The sequence below is a fragment of the Catharus ustulatus genome, chromosome 4, assembly GCF_009819885.2.
Source record: "Catharus ustulatus isolate bCatUst1 chromosome 4, bCatUst1.pri.v2, whole genome shotgun sequence".
Classification (NCBI taxonomy): domain Eukaryota; kingdom Metazoa; phylum Chordata; class Aves; order Passeriformes; family Turdidae; genus Catharus; species Catharus ustulatus.
In genome coordinates this window covers 71,152,245-71,169,138 of record NC_046224.1, presented here as the reverse complement: position 1 = coordinate 71,169,138, position 16,894 = coordinate 71,152,245, and the positions used below count along the sequence as shown (strand labels likewise).

The 16,894-nt window shown below is 44.0% G+C and overlaps 1 protein-coding gene across 5 annotated transcripts in view; it reads left to right on the top strand.

Moving 5' to 3' along the window:
• The window catches only part of WASHC1 (WASH complex subunit 1), a 38,632-nt gene that overhangs the window by 14,321 nt on the left and 7,417 nt on the right, over positions 1–16,894 (top strand). For 4 of the 5 annotated variants that reach the window (XM_033057051.1, XM_033057050.1, XM_033057052.1 and 1 more), the window contains 2 exons: positions 13,566–13,677; positions 14,371–14,517. In XM_033057051.1, the coding sequence (XP_032912942.1) occupies positions 13,566–13,677; positions 14,371–14,517 (259 nt within the window). Of the gene's footprint in view, positions 1–10,193; positions 10,281–13,565; positions 13,678–14,370; positions 14,518–16,894 lie in introns of those variants that run through there. The other variant, XM_033057053.1, reaches the window with a different exon arrangement.

The following is a 16,894-nucleotide window of genomic DNA, read 5'->3' as shown; positions in this document are numbered from 1 at the left end:
GACAGAAGGACGTGATCAGCATGCTTGGAAGGTTGGGAGCAGCTGGCACTAGCAGGCATCCTACACCCCCATAAAGAGGCAAAGGGTGTGTGACTGTTCTGCGAGAGACCAGGTCACAACTCTTTATGGATGCTGCTAAAATCCTTAAGCTTAGGATCTTCTGGGATCTGACCTGTGCAAAATTCCATAGAGATATTCTCCTACTTCTGGAATTAGTCTCAAACCTGCTAAGCAGGCAGGAGCACACAACAATTTCAGACTTTAAAGTGTTCTTGAGAAGATTCTTTCTACTCTTACATCTGTAGTGGAATATCTTGTGGAAATATGAGACAGTTTGCTTTAAAACAGATGGCATGTGCAATAGGAAAGGCAAACAGTAAGGAGAAACTAAGGTAATTTCAGTACATATGAATTGTTGATTTATTTTAGTTCATGGTTTTTTTAACACTGACAGGGAAGTCTCTTGTTTCCTTGTTGGAGAAAATTCAGTATTGAATAGCAGCTTTCAAGTTCTTGTGAGCTTATTTCGTCCAGCGATAAGTCTCTGTTAATTAAAAGGGTTTTGGCAAAGATCTTATGAACTCCCCATGCAGAAAGTAATTCCTTTACCCCTCAGTCCCTGACTGCAAGTGGCTGTGGCTATTACTCTCTGGAAATAGGCAAGGAGAAGCAAATCATAACAACAAATCAGTGTGTGCCTCACAGCAGAAGTGTTCCTTTATTTCTTAACCCACAGTTTTGGCATTATTGTTGGATTCTCCCACTCTTCTTGACACAACTGCTATGTTGTTCTTTTATTACACAAAGTGATAGCTCTGCCTTCTCAACCAGCTTCAGACACTGGAGACTCACACATGTTGGAGTAATTTTTTGTTCTTATGGATGACTTTTGTCTACTCAGTCAGCCCTGGAGGAAGAGATTGAAACAAGTCATTTTGTTTTACAGGCATGACTTCCATTAGGGATCCAGCATGGAGAAAACTGTCTGGAAAATAACACTGAGTGGCTTGAAATGTGTATTACAGGCTCACTCGTCTGGGAGTGTGCACACTGAGGGGAGAGTTGGGGGAGGAACACCAGTGCCAAAGGTCTGTTCTTCACACTTGACTGGCTTGTTAAATTCCCTTTTCATGGTGCTTCCTTCTGACTTGCTGTGTTCCTGTCGGGTTTTGCAAATGGGGAAGGTTATAAGGGCTAGGTGTAAATGCAGCTGACAGCTGAAACAGAGCAGTGCTTTTGGAGACACGAGACCCATTTGTAGGTGCTAATGAAGGAGGTTCTGGTTTTCTTTCATCTAAATCCTCCAGGACCTAAATTACCCACCTGAGGTTTCTCTTGAACACACTTTGCCCATGCAACTTCTTTAGCTCAGGCTCCAGAAACTTTCATCCCCTCCTCTAAATCCACCAGACAAACGTTGTATTGAAGGAATTCACCATGCTGTGCCATTAATAATTTTTATCCCCTACTCTCCCTGGCACAATGCTGAATTGGATTCCTTTCTTAATTTATCCAAGAATATGATCCTTATTCTGGATTAATGTGCATTATAAAACCAGATATTTGCATTTTAATTTACTTCTAGGACTCTTGTTTTACATCGACCAGCAAAGCTGAATCTGAAAACATGCTTGATGGGCCTAAGAGGCATAACAAGACATTCCCTGTAGAAGAGGAGGTAAAGCTGTTGCACTTCTGCTCTGTGTGAGTGCAGTAGGAATAGCCTTCTGGTTATCTATGACATATACATAACATTCCAATATGAAATATACATATATATAACACTCCAGTAGCTCAGTACCAAGAAGCAAGGAAGTTCATGATCTCCACAGTAATTTTGAAATCAAGGGGCTCTCCGGCAAAGATATGGGAATTAGGAATAACAGTTCTTTTCTAGGGAAATTAAAATAGAAATACAGTACTACAAAGAAACAAACTCCAAACCCTGACAAAGTCAGAGTACAACCTGACACCCCGTCAGGCAGGGTGTTGGCAGCAGTCCCATTAAATGGTGGCTGCATCCTCCTGCAGTGACAGATGTGGCTCAGTTGGAGCAGTGCTCCTGTATAAGGTGCAGTTTCCCTCTGGAGGTGCAGTGGTGATGTGGAGAAATCCAGTTTTCCTCTGGAGTTCAGTGGAGAAAGGGGCTCCCTTAGTGTCCCAAAGCCTCTGTTTTTATCTTAGTGAGAAATGTTGGGCTCTTCCCCCTGGCTGGAGCAACTCCCAATGGGATGCAGTAATTTTATCAGTCCCACAGTGGGACTCAATGGCCATGAGCAGAAAATGACTGGCTGGAGGAAGGATGGGTTGGGAAAAGATAAAGAACAATGCCCTGCCTGGTTTCAATGGATGGCCCATTAGCAGAATATCTCCCGTGGAGATAAGGATCACTGCCCCCACCCTCAACAGGTGGTGATAGAATAGATACCTTTTATCACACTCTGTACTGTAACCCAAGACAGTTGCTGACGTGCGGTTTTATAATCAGGTGTGGCTTATAATAATGAAATTACTGTAGTTTGGTTTTGCTTCAACAATACTTTTGAGAGTGACATCCTGGATTTTGTTAATTCTGGAATGAATTTAGACTCTGTGTGATTTTTTTTTTTCTTCTGAGGAAGGGAGGGTGAGAAGCTCACAGCTGGGCACCAGGCAGGGTTTTCTTTTTTTTTTCTACCACCCAGGCAATTTAAGGGATGGCAAACAACCAACCACACAGGCAAAATCATGTCCTTCCATTACACTTCATGCTTGCTTTTAGCTGGGACATGGGGTTTAGCTGCTGTCAAAGCATTTCCTGTGTGTGCCACAGGGATAGTGGTTAAGCTGTTAAAGTGTATGAACTTAAAGTTCTGGCAGTTTTGGGGTGGGGAAGGAGGTTTGGAAGGTACACTGTACGAATTTGTTCTGATATTACTGTGAAGATAGTATTTCCATTCTTAATGACTGTGAGTTGGTGCATCGGAAAGATGATTTCTAAAATGACAGTGGGAGAAATGAAATCATGTGTCTAAACCAGTTCTAAAGGTGTCTGATCACTCATGTGCCTCAGACTGTTTCATTGAAATGACAAAGCTACTGTCAGTGCAAGCAGAGAGAGGTGTCTGCTTTTTGATGCTGTTAGGAACATGGCTGCCTGTGGCCCAAAGTTTTTGGGGGAAGAGTAACTAGAAATCCCTCAAGAATGTAAGAAAGTGCTGTAATCACTCAGGAAAGATGTTAGATGGATAAGGTGTCATAAAGAGTTGTTCTAATTTGTTGAAGAAGCACACTCAAATTAGCTTGTTGATGGGCATATCATAGAAGGTGCCTTTTGAGATTTGAGTGTGACTGCAATTGGTTGTTGAAAAATGAAGAAGAAATACTAAACAACCTCTGTTTCTGAAGAGTAAATATTATGAAATAAAAAACTTCATTTGCAAAAAATATGTGAAAAAATCTTTCCTCTAAGAGAAGGAGACCTGTTTTGAAGGAGGGGGATCTGTTAAGAGAAGTTCACTTTGAAAGCAAGGGTGAGAAAGGAAAAAGCTAAGTTAGCAAGGAGGTTTTGTAACTGGCAAAGGGCTGGTAACTATTTTTGAGAACGTCTGTCATATGTAGTTGGGCTTGTTTTAAATGTAGCAGAATTTTGGGTGCATCTTGGGAACCTGCACTAGTCCTCACAGGATGCTGAAGAGGGTCATTGCTGAGCAGAAGCGCTGAGTGCAAAGAAATAGAAGAAATTTACTGAGATGTAAACTGTTGAAAAGTATAGGGATCACTGCAACAAACGTTGTTAAGCAGAAACCTAGTGCAAACAGAATGACCTGGGTATTCCAAGTCATTCTTCAAAGGCCAGGTATTTACCAAATACCTGATTACAATTTCAACAGGTCAGCACAGTGAGGGAAGACCACAGAGGTAGACTCTTGCCATGTGATCAAAGTCAGAAAGGAAGTAAGAGTTCTAAGAAGACTTGAAGTATAGTTGTCTTGCAACAGACATTTTATGGTAGCAAGTCCTTTTTCTTGGTTGGGCTTTCCTTCTCCTGAATATTCAAGTCCAGTTGTGCAGGACAGCAGTTTTTATAGAGCAAGCATTATCTTGTAAATGATAGCTTTCAGATATGTGTTATTAAAAAGGAGACTGGAGGGTTCAGCTTGTGATTTGCAAGTAAAATCTTGTGTGATTGCCATCAGCTACTTGGATGTGGAAAAAATTTCAAGTCAATGCAGAAATCTTTACTTGTAAACATGTCTTAAATGTGGGTAAAGACTACATTATGGATCCTAAGAAAGAAGTGGTGGTGGTGGTGAGAGAATGGTCAGTGTTCTTGATCTTTGGGTGATAAGCTATGAATTTCTAAGGATATTTGATTGAATGCAAAGAAAAGCAGTGCTTTTCTTGGAGAATGATGAGAGTGTGAACTGCTATCACCAGGAATAAGTTTCTGCTCTGGAGGCAGGAGTGTTTTGCTCAACATTCTTATTCTTGATGACAATGGCTTGTTTTGGTGAGATGAAGAGACTAAGAGCAGTGTTTGTGCTATGTGCTGTCACGGTATGAAAAACATCCATCCCAATGGAAGAGTGGGAGCTCAGCTTTCCTGATACGTTCAGCCTTAAATCAAGGCAAGACCTTTAGGGATGATCACTTCATTGTTTTTTGCTACATGTGTGTAACTGAGTGCTACTTACCTTGGTCAAGAAAACTGATTTAAAACAATTTGGAAGGTATGAGTGTCTTGGCTTGCAAAGCAGGATGTGACCAAAAGTCTGTATTCTATTCACCATCTGTTGAAACCAGGTGGGGCATTGTTCTTTATCTTTTCCACCACTCATCCTTCCTCCAGGAAGGTATCTTCTGCTAATGGCCATTGAGTACCACTGTAGGACTGATAAAATTACATCATCCCACTGGGAGATGTTCCAGCCAGGAGGAGGAGCCAAACATTTCCCACCTAGATAAAATCTGAGATTTGGAACACCAGAGAAGTCTTTTTCTACTGGATTCCAGAAGAAAACCAGACCCTTCTACATCATTACTGGACCTTTGGAGGAAAACTCCTTCTACAGGAGCACTGCTCCAACTGAACCACATCTGTCACTGCAGGAGGATGCAGCCACCATTTAATGGGACTGCTACCAACACCCTGCCTGACGGGGTGTCAGGTTGGATTTTGACTCTGTCAGTGTTTTGGGTTTGTTGTTTTTTTATTACTGTATTTTAATTTTCCCTAGAACTGTTATTCATATTCCCATATCTTTGCCTGAAAGCTCCTTCATTTCAAAATTATGATAATTTGGAGGGAGGAGATTTACATTTTCCATTTCAAGAAAGACTCCTTTCTTAACAAACAGTTGTCTTTCAAACGAACACCCGTCTTTCAAGCCAAGACAATGGGGAAAAGCAAGGAATAAAGAGGAACTTCCTGTCTGCCAGGAAATGTCACTCCTCCCACATGATCATGGTGATGTGTCTTTGGTCAAGTGAGGCACAGCCTACAAGGGCTGGGGTAGCTGCTTGTCAGTGCTCCTCTCCTGCTGTTGCTGCCTTCAGGTGAAGCTCAGAAGAAAGAGCGTTTCTGGCTGGTGGTTTATGAATTTCTCTTGCAGCCCCACCTGGGAGAGGGCACAGATGAGATATTTCAATCCAGGCTGATCTGTCTCCTGTACCTATTGCTGGTAAGGAAAGTGGAGCATAATGTAAATTAAGAGTGAGCTGTGTAACAGAAATATTGTCTGTGTAGAATCAGACATGGTTCCCTCAATGATCCAGAGGAATCTCAGATCTTTTTAAAAGCATTTGCTCTCCCTACCCCGATACAGTTCACAATACAGTTCACAACAGAGTCACCTGGGCATTTCTCCACTGCTTATGTTTCCTCTGACTGTGTAGTGATACACATTTTCTTTTCAGTGGGGACAGGGAGGAAGATCTCTGGCTAGTCTGAGAATGGAGCTTTAATGGGAGAATGAGAAACCTAATGTTTGTGTACACGCAGTTGATTACAGTAAATTCACGAATACAAGCCGCACTGAGTATAAGCTGCATCTCTGGGTGTTGGCAAATATTTCGTTTTTTGTCCACAAATAAGCCGCACCTGAATATAAGCCGCTTTGTCGTTCGCAGCGAGGACCCGCATGAAACAAAGTTGCCAATTAGTAACAGAACCGCGGCAGGGCGGGGTTTACTGGCTCAGCTAAGGCTGTGCAGGCTCGGCCTGCTAGGGGCTGCTGACAGGGCCAGGTAGCCCAACCCGGCGCTGCTGCTCGACGGGGCCACTGGGGGCCAGCCGCCGCTGCCACTGGGCTCGGTCACCACGGCCCGGCGCTGCCCTGTGGTGGCAGGTAGGGACAGAGCCCCCCGCCACCTCCCAGAACCGCGGCAGTGGCAGCCTGGGTCCCCCCCTCCTCCCCGAGGCGCGGCAATGGCGGCGCGGGGCCCCCCCTGTCTGTCCCCCGGAGTGTGGTAGAGGAGGGAAGGAGAGAGCTCTCCCGCCTCTCTCCCCGCCCCCCGTGCTGCCTGCAGGCAGCCAGGCTCCACCCGCGGTGCAACAGAGTAGCGATTTGTAACAATCGCAAAATGCCGACTTTGCAGCTGCTCGGCTCAGCACTCTGGCTGGCACTTCTGAGGTTGTAAATGTCAGAAAATTATTCACATATTAGCTGCATTTCCAGTTTAGGAGCAAAATCTTAGTCAAATTGGTGCGGCTTGTATTCGTGAAATTACTATAATGTAAGGTTACAAGGTGCCAAAACACCTTCTCAAGCTATCTGCCAAATAAGATCTATTACTTCAAGCAACATGGAAACAAAATTTATTTTTGACAGTCTTGTAAAATTCTGTCCAAACAGGATTAGTCTTCCTTTCACAAGTGATTAAAAAAAAAAGAAGAAAAACAAAACTGAAAACACTTAAGCTATTACTACAAAAGCTTGAGCTTCAGTGAGTAAATACTTAGGAGTAACAAACCAGTTACTATATTTTACTAATAGCTTTTACTAGTTCCAGTACTAGTATCAATTACTACGACTCCTATCCTCTGAGAAAAGGCTGTGAGAGAGTTGGGATTGTTCAGCCTGGAGAAGACTCCAAGGAGACCTTATTGCAGCTTGTCAGTACCTAAAAGGGGCTTATAGGAAAGAGGGCAAACTTCTTAGCAGGGCCTGTTGTGATGGGAAAATTAAGAGGGTAGATTGAGATTAAATATAATGTAGATGTGTTCTGTGATGAGGTGGTAAAATACCACAAAAGGTTGCTCAGAGTATTCAAGGCCAGGTTTGCCAAGGCTCTGACCAACTATATCATGTGAAGATGACCCTCACTGCAGGGGCTTGGACTAGATGGCTTTAAAGGTCCCTTCCAAGCCAAACTGTTCTGTGATTCTGTGATTCTATACTGCTGCCTAATATCTCAAGACTCTTCCTGTGGCTGCTGCTTTGGGAAGCAATTCCACTGCCAGTGGAGCAACTCAAAAAGTCACCTATGAAACTCAGCAGTACTGGTAAGGAACCATTATTTCCATTGCTTCTTTTAGAAGTGATGGAGTTCTTAAAGTCATCTCTCCCAAAAGTTGTCACTGTGATGGTAGAACCTGTGCTGTACACGTGTATTAACACTGTTAATGGAGAAGTAGATTGACCAAAAGTAGCCTGTATAGTTTAAAGATCTAATGGTGTATTTTATTTGCAGACACAGACTTTCTGCTTAGTATACACTGACTTTCTATTTAGTATATATTTCTTCTAAAAAATCAAAAGCATGTCTGCTCTCAGACCAGTCAGTGGTAGGAGGCAAATAATATGCTTGGAAGGTTAAAGAGGAATTTGTTGGTGACTTTTTTCTATGAAGAAAAAAAGAGAAGCTGCTTTTCAGGAGAGAACAAGCTGCAGGAGAAGAGGGAAAAGGGTGCTGTGATAGTAGGTGAAAATTTTAAGTTTCCAGTTTTACATAAACTTAATTCACAGTAGTGGGAGTGCCTTGTGAAATGAGAGATTAAAAATCCAAATGAAATGATTTTGTGTGAGAACATGACCTGTGGAGAGTGATATATGCTGGATCCTGCTGAGGATAACCTGGCAACCTTGATCACTCTCCAATCTGCAAAGCCATTCAGCATCACAGGAACAGGGCAAGATGCAAATGCTGAAACACCTGCAAATCAGGCTCGAGGAGCAATCAAAGTGAGATAAACATTAATTAGTATAATACCCAAACCCTTAATGAAGGAAGGAACGTTGATTACACAGCCTCACTTGGGATTTCTTTCTGTCAGAGATGGTGTATGATGACAGTTTCTGATTACACTAAGATAAGAAGTAAGACTTTAAAAACTGCTTAAATATGAAGAGAGAAGAGCAGAAAGCAAACAAGTTGATCTTTCTGTGAGTGGTTGAGTATGTTCAACTCTTCATAAGAGTGTGTATTTTTCCTTTTTGCCTTTCAAACTTTTGAGGTGAACTTGCTTTGTGAGCTGATTTTGAATGCCTCCCTGGATAACTGTAAACCATAAGTGTCTTAGACTTTCCTTTGCTCCTCCCATCTCGATCCTGAGATGTTGCCAGCTGCAGGGGCAGAAGTGTGGGTAGTGGGCTTCTCACAGCATTCATTTTTGATGCTGTTTTCTTCCCTTGTTTCTTCTTTCCTTCCCTGGTTATCCTGCTCCACTACCAGCTGCTTGGGGAGTCTGAGAATAAAATTAAATACAACCACCATAAACTCAATCTCTTCTTATTCATGCCTCCTGCAGTAAAGGAGAAATTTAATAAAAGCGTACGTCATTTAGCCAAAAAAAGGCAGCTTGATTTAAGGCAAGAAGCCAAGGTTTTATAGAATAAATTTGCTATATGTACACTGAAGTTTTAGAGCAGCAATGCCAAGCATCCCTCTGCTGTCTCTGAGGTTTGGAGCCTGGGCTGGGAGGTGACCAGAAACCTGATTTGCTGTGATGTGTACAGTCCTCATTTAAGGAAAAAGTAATTTAATACTTCGTCTGCCTTGTCCTCCTGGGCAACTTCATTTCTCATTCTGCTCTGTAATGTTCTTTCTCCTTGGTTGATCGCTTACTTTTGTGCTTCAGTCATGAAGATGAAGTTCTTTGGTATTCTAGAGAGGTTTGCTCCAGCCTCTGTTACCTAACCTTTCTCGTTCACCTTGGTGTGTAGCTTGCCTCTCTGCTCTCCCATTTCAGAAGTTTTGTCATCCCTGTCACTTCTGGGTGACGCGGACGTTCAACATAGAGAGCAAAAGGTAAAGGTCTCTGGATGCTGTGATGCGTTCTTGCAGCTGAATCCTGTCTTTCTCAGACACCTTTCTTGGAATCTGTCAGCCTGTCTTTAAACCTTACCTGATTTTTAACTATTTTTCTGATGCTGTCTGATCCCTAGCAATTACAGATGATAAAAATCACAATTTTTTTGCTTAGCACTGTGAAGTGCTTGGAGACTCGCATACAAATGTAGCATTATTGTCAGTGCTGACAGTACTGTCAGGCAATATCCAGTGTCCTGGATGCCAGATTCCTAATGCCTCAAATCCTTTTCCTGTGGGAGTAAGGAAACAGTAATTTTTCCACCATGAATAGACACAGAGAACAGCAGAGGAAGTCTTTCAGTAGCCATCTGATTTATCAGAGGAGTTATAACGGAGTAAGAGGAGGTGATCTGCACTGTGGTTTCAGATGGGACAGTGCAGATGGGATAGCAAGAGAGGCCCTCAAGAGGTTCCCAAGAATTAGGAGGAAGTACTCCTGGAACTTGCTATGGGTGTTGGGCAGAATTGCCTGTAAAATGGAGGATGGCTTAAGCGCAGCAGGATGAGGGCTTTAGGACAAAGGAGAAACAAGATCTAAGTTGGGGGTGAAGTGAAGAGGGCTTGAGGGCAAAAATATTTCAGAGGGACAAGAGAAAGTGAAAGCTTGAATCAAAGCAGCTGAAAGGTTGGCTTTAATATCAGCTTAGATCAAAAAATAAAGCCTGTATGGATTAAGAGATAATCCACTAGATAGATTTAATCTGCCATGTGTATTGCTTCCCCAAAGAAAAGCGCTGGGAGGGGAAGGTTGATTTGGCTCAGTGCCCAGCATTTGAAGGTAGGTGATGTATTCTCCTTTTTCCACAGATGCCCTCTTTCACTTTTCCTGAATGAAGCACATCCTGCTGAAAGGGAGGGGCTGTCACTGTAGCTTCCTGCTCCTTTGCAACTCCAAAATAATACTGAATTTAACTAAAGGTGTTTCTCAAGCAGAAAGAGCATCGAGAGCGAAATAACACAGCAGTGACTAAGAAGATAGGCATGGGGTAGGTTCAGATGCTCTTGGTGGTTTTGGCTGCCTGAGCAATTGGTTCTGAGAGGCAGTATTGGGCCATTTTATTAACACCTAATCCCTCTTGTCCTAATTGTCCTTGCCCTCCCTTTAATGGAGGTTAAGGTCTGAATGCCACCTTTCCTCCAGCACTGCCCCTGAAATCCTCAGCCATATCCCTCCATCCCTTCCTTCCTGTTTCCTTTCTTTACAAAAACTGGTTGAGTCCCTTGAGTAAGTTCATTTTCCACAGCAGTAGAAATAGTTGCTCAAACATGAGGAGGTTTTCTCCATGTATTTTTCCCAGTAAGGATATGGTATATTGTCTCTTAACTAACACATACAGCTGTATCTTGAACTGTTCGTGCATAACAGTCATGCACTTCTAGGAACCTGTACATGTGATGGAATTTGGATTAGTTGGATTGAGGGAGTTTAATTTTATTTTTTTTTCAAAGTTATCTTGTTCAGCAACAAATTAATTCTGTAGACTGATACATATTCCTTCTGTGTTCTGAGCTTGCATCTGTACCACCTCAGGTGAAGGTTTTTGGCAGATCTCATAAGGTCAGTGGGATTTGGCCTGTCAAACCCTAGAGCAGATCACAGGAGAAGGTACAGAGTGCCTCAGAGAACATCCACTGTGGTTTGAAACACCTAAGCTGGCACTGGACAACTTCCCCAGCTTGTGCTGTGCATGGGCTGTCTGCCTGATATGGTCTCCTTTCATTGAAGATGTTTGGTGGGCAGTGGGGATGGATGTCTTCCTTCTTTTTTTTTTTCCTTTTCTTTGAGTGAGGGAAGGAAGACTAAGAGGTTGCTGTCTGGTGAAGCACTGGGGATATTGTGGGACAGGAAAGGGAGTGAGGGAGGTGTTTGACTGCCTCACTGGACCCACTCACATTTATGAAGTGAGAGGAAGGAGAATATTTACTGGTTTCCAGGCCTGTTTGTTTAGCACTTCCTTCTAGGGGAGAAACATGTGCCTTGTCAGATCCTGAAAATTGTGTCTGGATCAGCAGGATACTGGCTAAAAGGCAATTGATGCCTCACTTTTATTTGGAGCTTTGTGGAGTTCTTCTAGGAGAGAGGTCTACTGTCAGGTGAGAGAGAAAATTGCAGCATTGATTTGAGGAAGAGCAGCAAAGCAGAAATAAATAACTTGGCTTTTTCAGCTTTGAAGGAAGTAAAAATAGCTGCCCCTAGGGAGCAGTACTGGAAATAGTGTCAATCAATAAAATTATGAAACTTCTAGAAAAGAAGTGAACTGTGAGGTGGGAAAATTTACTGGTGAGAGCAGTTAGGAAAGATATCAGTCCTTCAGAGGCATCTCACAATTGAATAAAACAAGGCAGTGGGACAGTCCTATGACACATGAAATTTGCTGCAGACAGGTGCTAGGAAATGCACACTGAAAGGAACAGCAGAAACTACTCTGAGAACCTATCAAGTGTATAAGTGATGTGGACTTACTCTTCTGAGGCAGAGGGAGGGTGTGGGTAGGGAAATCATGAACAGATTTGTACTCAGTGTTGGTACAAAATACAAGCTGTTGGTCTGTGTTTAAAATAAAATGGGGTAATGGAGAATAATTCTGAGAGGGAGAATCTCATGGGGTTGAATTTTGCTCATCTCCCACTCCAAACAGAATAAGGTAAGAAACAGGCTATGTGCTATCATGCCATATGCATAAGGATGGATTTTTACGCCTCCGGGAAGAGGAGAACAGGGCTATAAACAAACAGAAATACTTGAAGCTGTTTAGAGAAAGTGAGGGTTTTTTCAGAATGGTACAAGAAAAATAGGCTGCTTGTGCTGGCTGTTTTTCACTACCTACATTGAGGGGGGGCTTTATGTTTCTATGCTATAATAGAGAATGTGCTACCCAAAGTGAAAATACTGGAAAAGATGGATTTGGTACAGTTTGAAATTGGAGATCACTGCTGATCTCACATTTATTACTGAAGAGAATTAGAGCAGAAAAGGAGCATGGGAGCTCTCTCCTCAAAAGTAAAGAGAGATTCTTGATAAAATTTAAAGACAATACCTGAGATTGCTTTTTACAGGCCCAGAATGGAACTCATTGCTATAAAACATTGCCAAAGTTGAGTGCTCTCTCTCTCCTATTGGGTTATGTAGCCATAAATAAATTATTCCCTGGCTTCACTAGAGGGGTGAAACTTCAGAAGACTTTTCAGCTTTTGACCTTGTAGCTGGGGAGAGACAATGTGCTGGTTATGCATGGGGTAGGAGGGCTTTTCTGAGAAGGTGACTCCATCATTGCCTGTAGCTGATGCCTGCCAGCATCCCTCCTAACCTCTGGCTGGACCTGTGTGACAGTTCCAGCAGCACAGCAGCCACTGCACTACAAGGAGGCAATTTCAGTCATGCCCCTGGCTGCCAGGTGGAAAAGAAAAACAAATATGTCCACAATGGAAATGCAGAGGTATTTAACCACTGACTGCTCTCTGCTGCCACAGAGTGCTTTTCACCTCAGTCTCAAAGCATCCTGATGCAGATCTAGTGGTATGGTTTATCTGCAGCTGGCAACTAAACACCACACAGCCCCTTGCTCACCCTACTTCCTGCAGGGTGGGGGGAAGGAGACCTAAAAATGTAAAAGTGAGAAAATTCATGGGTTGAGATCAGAACAGTTAAATAATTGAAATAAAATATAATAATAATAATGATAATAGAACAGAAAGGAAAATAACAAAAAAGATAAATTAAACAGAAGTAGTGCAAGTGATGCAAACACAAACAGCTGCTCACCACCAACTTGATGAAGCCTGTCCAGTCCCCGAGCAGTGGACCCCAGCCAACTTTCTCCCCAGTTTATCTGCTGAGCATGTAAGGGTCTGGAGCATCCCTTGGGTCAGTTGGGATCAGGTGTCCTGGCTGTGTCCCCTCCCAACTCCTTGAGGTGGGGTAAGAGGCAGAAAAGGCCTTGATTCTGTCTAAGCTCTGCACAACAATAATTAAATCATCCCTGTGTTATCAACACTGCATCTCTTGCCAGTTTTCTATCTTTCTGTGCCTGAAAGAGCCACAGGAACATCATGCTGTGACTCATGGACTAATCCTACTTCATGTTGGAGTACCTCAAGCTGTCAATAGGGTGGATACAAGTGTGTCTCAAGCAGCGCTGTTTTGCACTGTGAAACAACCCAGTCCCCTGAGATTCACATCCTTCTCTGAGGGGCTAGGAACTGGCTGTTTAAAAAAAAAAATAAACACTGGTTCTGGATTCTTCAGCTTAAAAAGTGTTCTTGCCTCCTAGGATCTCTCAGCGGGTGGAAGCCAGCCGGGCACAGCTCCAGGCCATTGGGGAGAGAGTCACACTCGCCCAGGCAAAGATTGAGAAGATAAAGGGCAGCAAGAAGGCAATTAAGGTAGTGACTTCAGTGAAGTCTGCATAGCCTCTTTTCTTCCTTCCTTCTTTACTCCTGACGTAAGCTCTGGAGAAGAAAAAGTGCTTGGCTGCTGCAGCTGCTGCCCACTCACCTCTCCATGCCTTGCTGAGCAGGATTATGGTGAGAATCCCATTCCTGACTTGGCCAGTTGATGAATTTTAAGACCTGTGAGCCACACAGCTCCAGGCTTTGTGTAGCCTTTATAGGTTTTTGTCCCAGCTGCTTCCTGAGAAGGAGAAAAGACATATGCTGAGCTAAGCCTAACACCCTCACTTCAGGCTCATAGACACTTACTTGAATGAAGCTGCTGTCAGAGAGCCTCCCTTAAATGCATCTTAATCCCATTGAGCCATGTAAAACTGGTGAAAATCCTTCTTTCCCCATTCTTGCTCCATTTGATACAGTATTTCCAACTCCTTTCCTGCCAGTAGAAGCCTTTTTGCCAGTGATCTAGTACTTTTAGAGAGAGAGAGAGAAAAGCTCTGGCAATTCCAGTTTCAGAAGTGGCAGCCCATGCCTGTTTGGGTCTGTGCACATAGCCCTTAGGAGCCCATTCAGCCCAAATCTGTCCATTCACACTGGCAGCACAGATTACATGTTTACTTCTCTCCTTGTGTTTCATAGGATTGCCTAGTTGTTGGGATTTTTCAGTCCCTCTTTGTTTCTCTATAGGTATTTTCCAGTGCCAAGTACCCAGCCCCTGAAAGGCTGCAGGAGTACAGTTCAATTTTTGCTGGTGCAGAAGACCCTGCTAAACAGAAATGGCCAAGACACAAGATTCAGAGCAAACACCGAATGCTGGATGAAAAAGCTCTGCAGGTAAGGAGGAGAACAGACCTTGGCAAGAACAAGCAAAGAGAACCTGGAGTCTGTTAATCTCTTCTCTAAAGTGGACCAGGGCTTTGGGACATAGGCTAGAAGTAGAACATATTTTCATTTGGCCTGTCAGTGGGGAGGGTATGAGGTCAGGCTGGGAAGTTTGTGGAGATGCCAGTAGGAGAGCTCCTTGCACATCAGTGCAAGGACAAGACAAGAGCTTGTCTGGGTGGCTGTCAACAGCCAGGTCTCTGGAGCAGTTCCATTTCCTGAAATGCTGCAGGTGCTGCTGCCTGGGATTAAGCTAGTAGTTATTTCAGAAATAGTTTCTGAAGTCTCTGATATAACTTCTGGTGAGAAGGGAAAGGTAAGAAGGCTTCTGAGTTTGTCAGGAAAAAAAAGAGTCATTCATGAGAGCGTTTTTCTGCCCCAGGAAATTGTTGCACTTGGGCATTTTCCCTGGGTTGGAAGGAGAGGAGGCAGAGTTGCCGTGCTTCAAGTTTAAAAAGTTGCTATGTATATGCTGTGTCAGTAGTAGCAGATGTGCTGTTGCTAGCAGGTGAAGGATCAATTTGACAATCTCCCTGCTCTCCACCCCTGAAGAGACTTCCTTCCTCATCCTTGTGTGACTTGGCCAAAAATAAAGCTGCCACTGAATGATTTATCATGCTAAACTTTACTGAGTGTTAATGGAGTTGAGACCTCACACAGAGAGGTAGTTATGAATATTTCAACCAGGCCAAGGGAGGAGAATTGCTGGCCCAATGGACAGCTGGCAAACTTGAGCAGGGTTCCTGCTTCCTTCCAGTCCTGGCAGTAGCACAGGCAGAGCTGCATGGGATGTGCTGGTGCCTGGCAGGGTGGCCAGCGAGTGGAAAGGGAGATGGGTCCCACCTTGCAGGGCTGGTGCCAAAGTACAGCCCCTTGCACAGGGAAGGGATTGAGAAGAACATTGGCTGTTAAAAAGCAGTGTCCCACAAAGAGCAAATAGTGTGCCTGTTCACTGGCCTGGTGGCTCCTGTAGGCTCCACATGCCATTCCGCACAGCCACAGCTGGGATGCCACCTATTCCAGTCCCAGTCAGTCTCTCTACCATTGCCACATTCTGCCCTTTGGGACTAAAGCTGCCCTCACCACAGGGACTTTGTTTCAGGCATTGAGGGATGTTTGTTGCATCCCTCCTGTGATCCATCTTTTGATTCTCTTTTGAGACTACTGATCTTTCTCTGGCTTTGCTGAGTGTGCCTCATGCAGCAGCTGTCACTCTTGCCAAGCTCACACACACGGGCTCCTGCAGCTCTGTGGGGTGGGGGGATGCTGCTGTCAGAAGGATGGAGGGGCTGATGTGCTGAGTGAGGCTCAGCGTGGCTGAGCTCCAACCACATTCCAGGCGGACAGGCCCTTCTTGGCCATAGCGGAGCACAGAGCCTGACGTGCCTTGCAGTAATGCAGTGTGACAGGGAGAAGTCTAATGTTTGCATTTATGCTTTTCTCAATTATTCCAGGCTTTCAGCAGAGGCTCACTGCCTGTTTTCACTTCTAATGAGAGCCTCTTTGCTGCAAGCAGTCGCAGTGGCCTTTGCTAAACTCCACGTGCGCACAACACCTCATCAAGAAAGCAAACTCTGCTCATGTCAGTTTGAGGGGAAGTGGTGGCAGCCTGTGCTCAGCCTTTAGGGGTTTTGCTCTGGGGAGTAAGCAACCGAGTTGGAAATGTGTGTGGTTCTGCAGTTCATTTTAAATACTTCCCCCTTGGAATTGCTTCTTGCCCCCTCCACCCCAACCAAGTGAAAACTTGCTGTTTGCAAGTGAAAACAAGGATGTGCTTTAGAGAATGTGCTTAGGTGAGTAAGATAAGCACTGATGGGTAAGAGTGCCAGAAACACAGTGCTTGTGGTAAACCTGGAAAGGCAGTTGCTTTGCAGACTGCAGTGGTGGTGGCTCAGCAGGCAGCTGGCACTGCCTTTGTGATGGAGCTGCATCTGGGTGCTGCACATGCCACTCAGGAGACTGGAGAACAGGGTGGGAGATATGGTCTGCCTGGACTTTGGAAAAAGTCCAAGGAAAAGTTACCATCCACTGCTGGAGTAACCTTGGTAGGCTTCAAAAGTGTCAGTAACTTGGCATGTCCTTGTGAATTCTGCCTTTCCCAGAGCCCACCATAGGCGTGTGGAGGCTAAATCAGGTTTTTGTCACTTGCTTATCTTGAAGTGCTTTCCCAGCTGGCCTCAGCAGTCCATTGGTGGGGGGGAAGGGGATTTCTGGTATATCACACCAATTCCCTTTGTAATAGTGTGTGTTTAATTAAACTGAAGAACCAGAGTGACTTTATATATTTTTAACTGTAAGTTCTTAGGAAGAAAAATGCCTGAAAATGCAG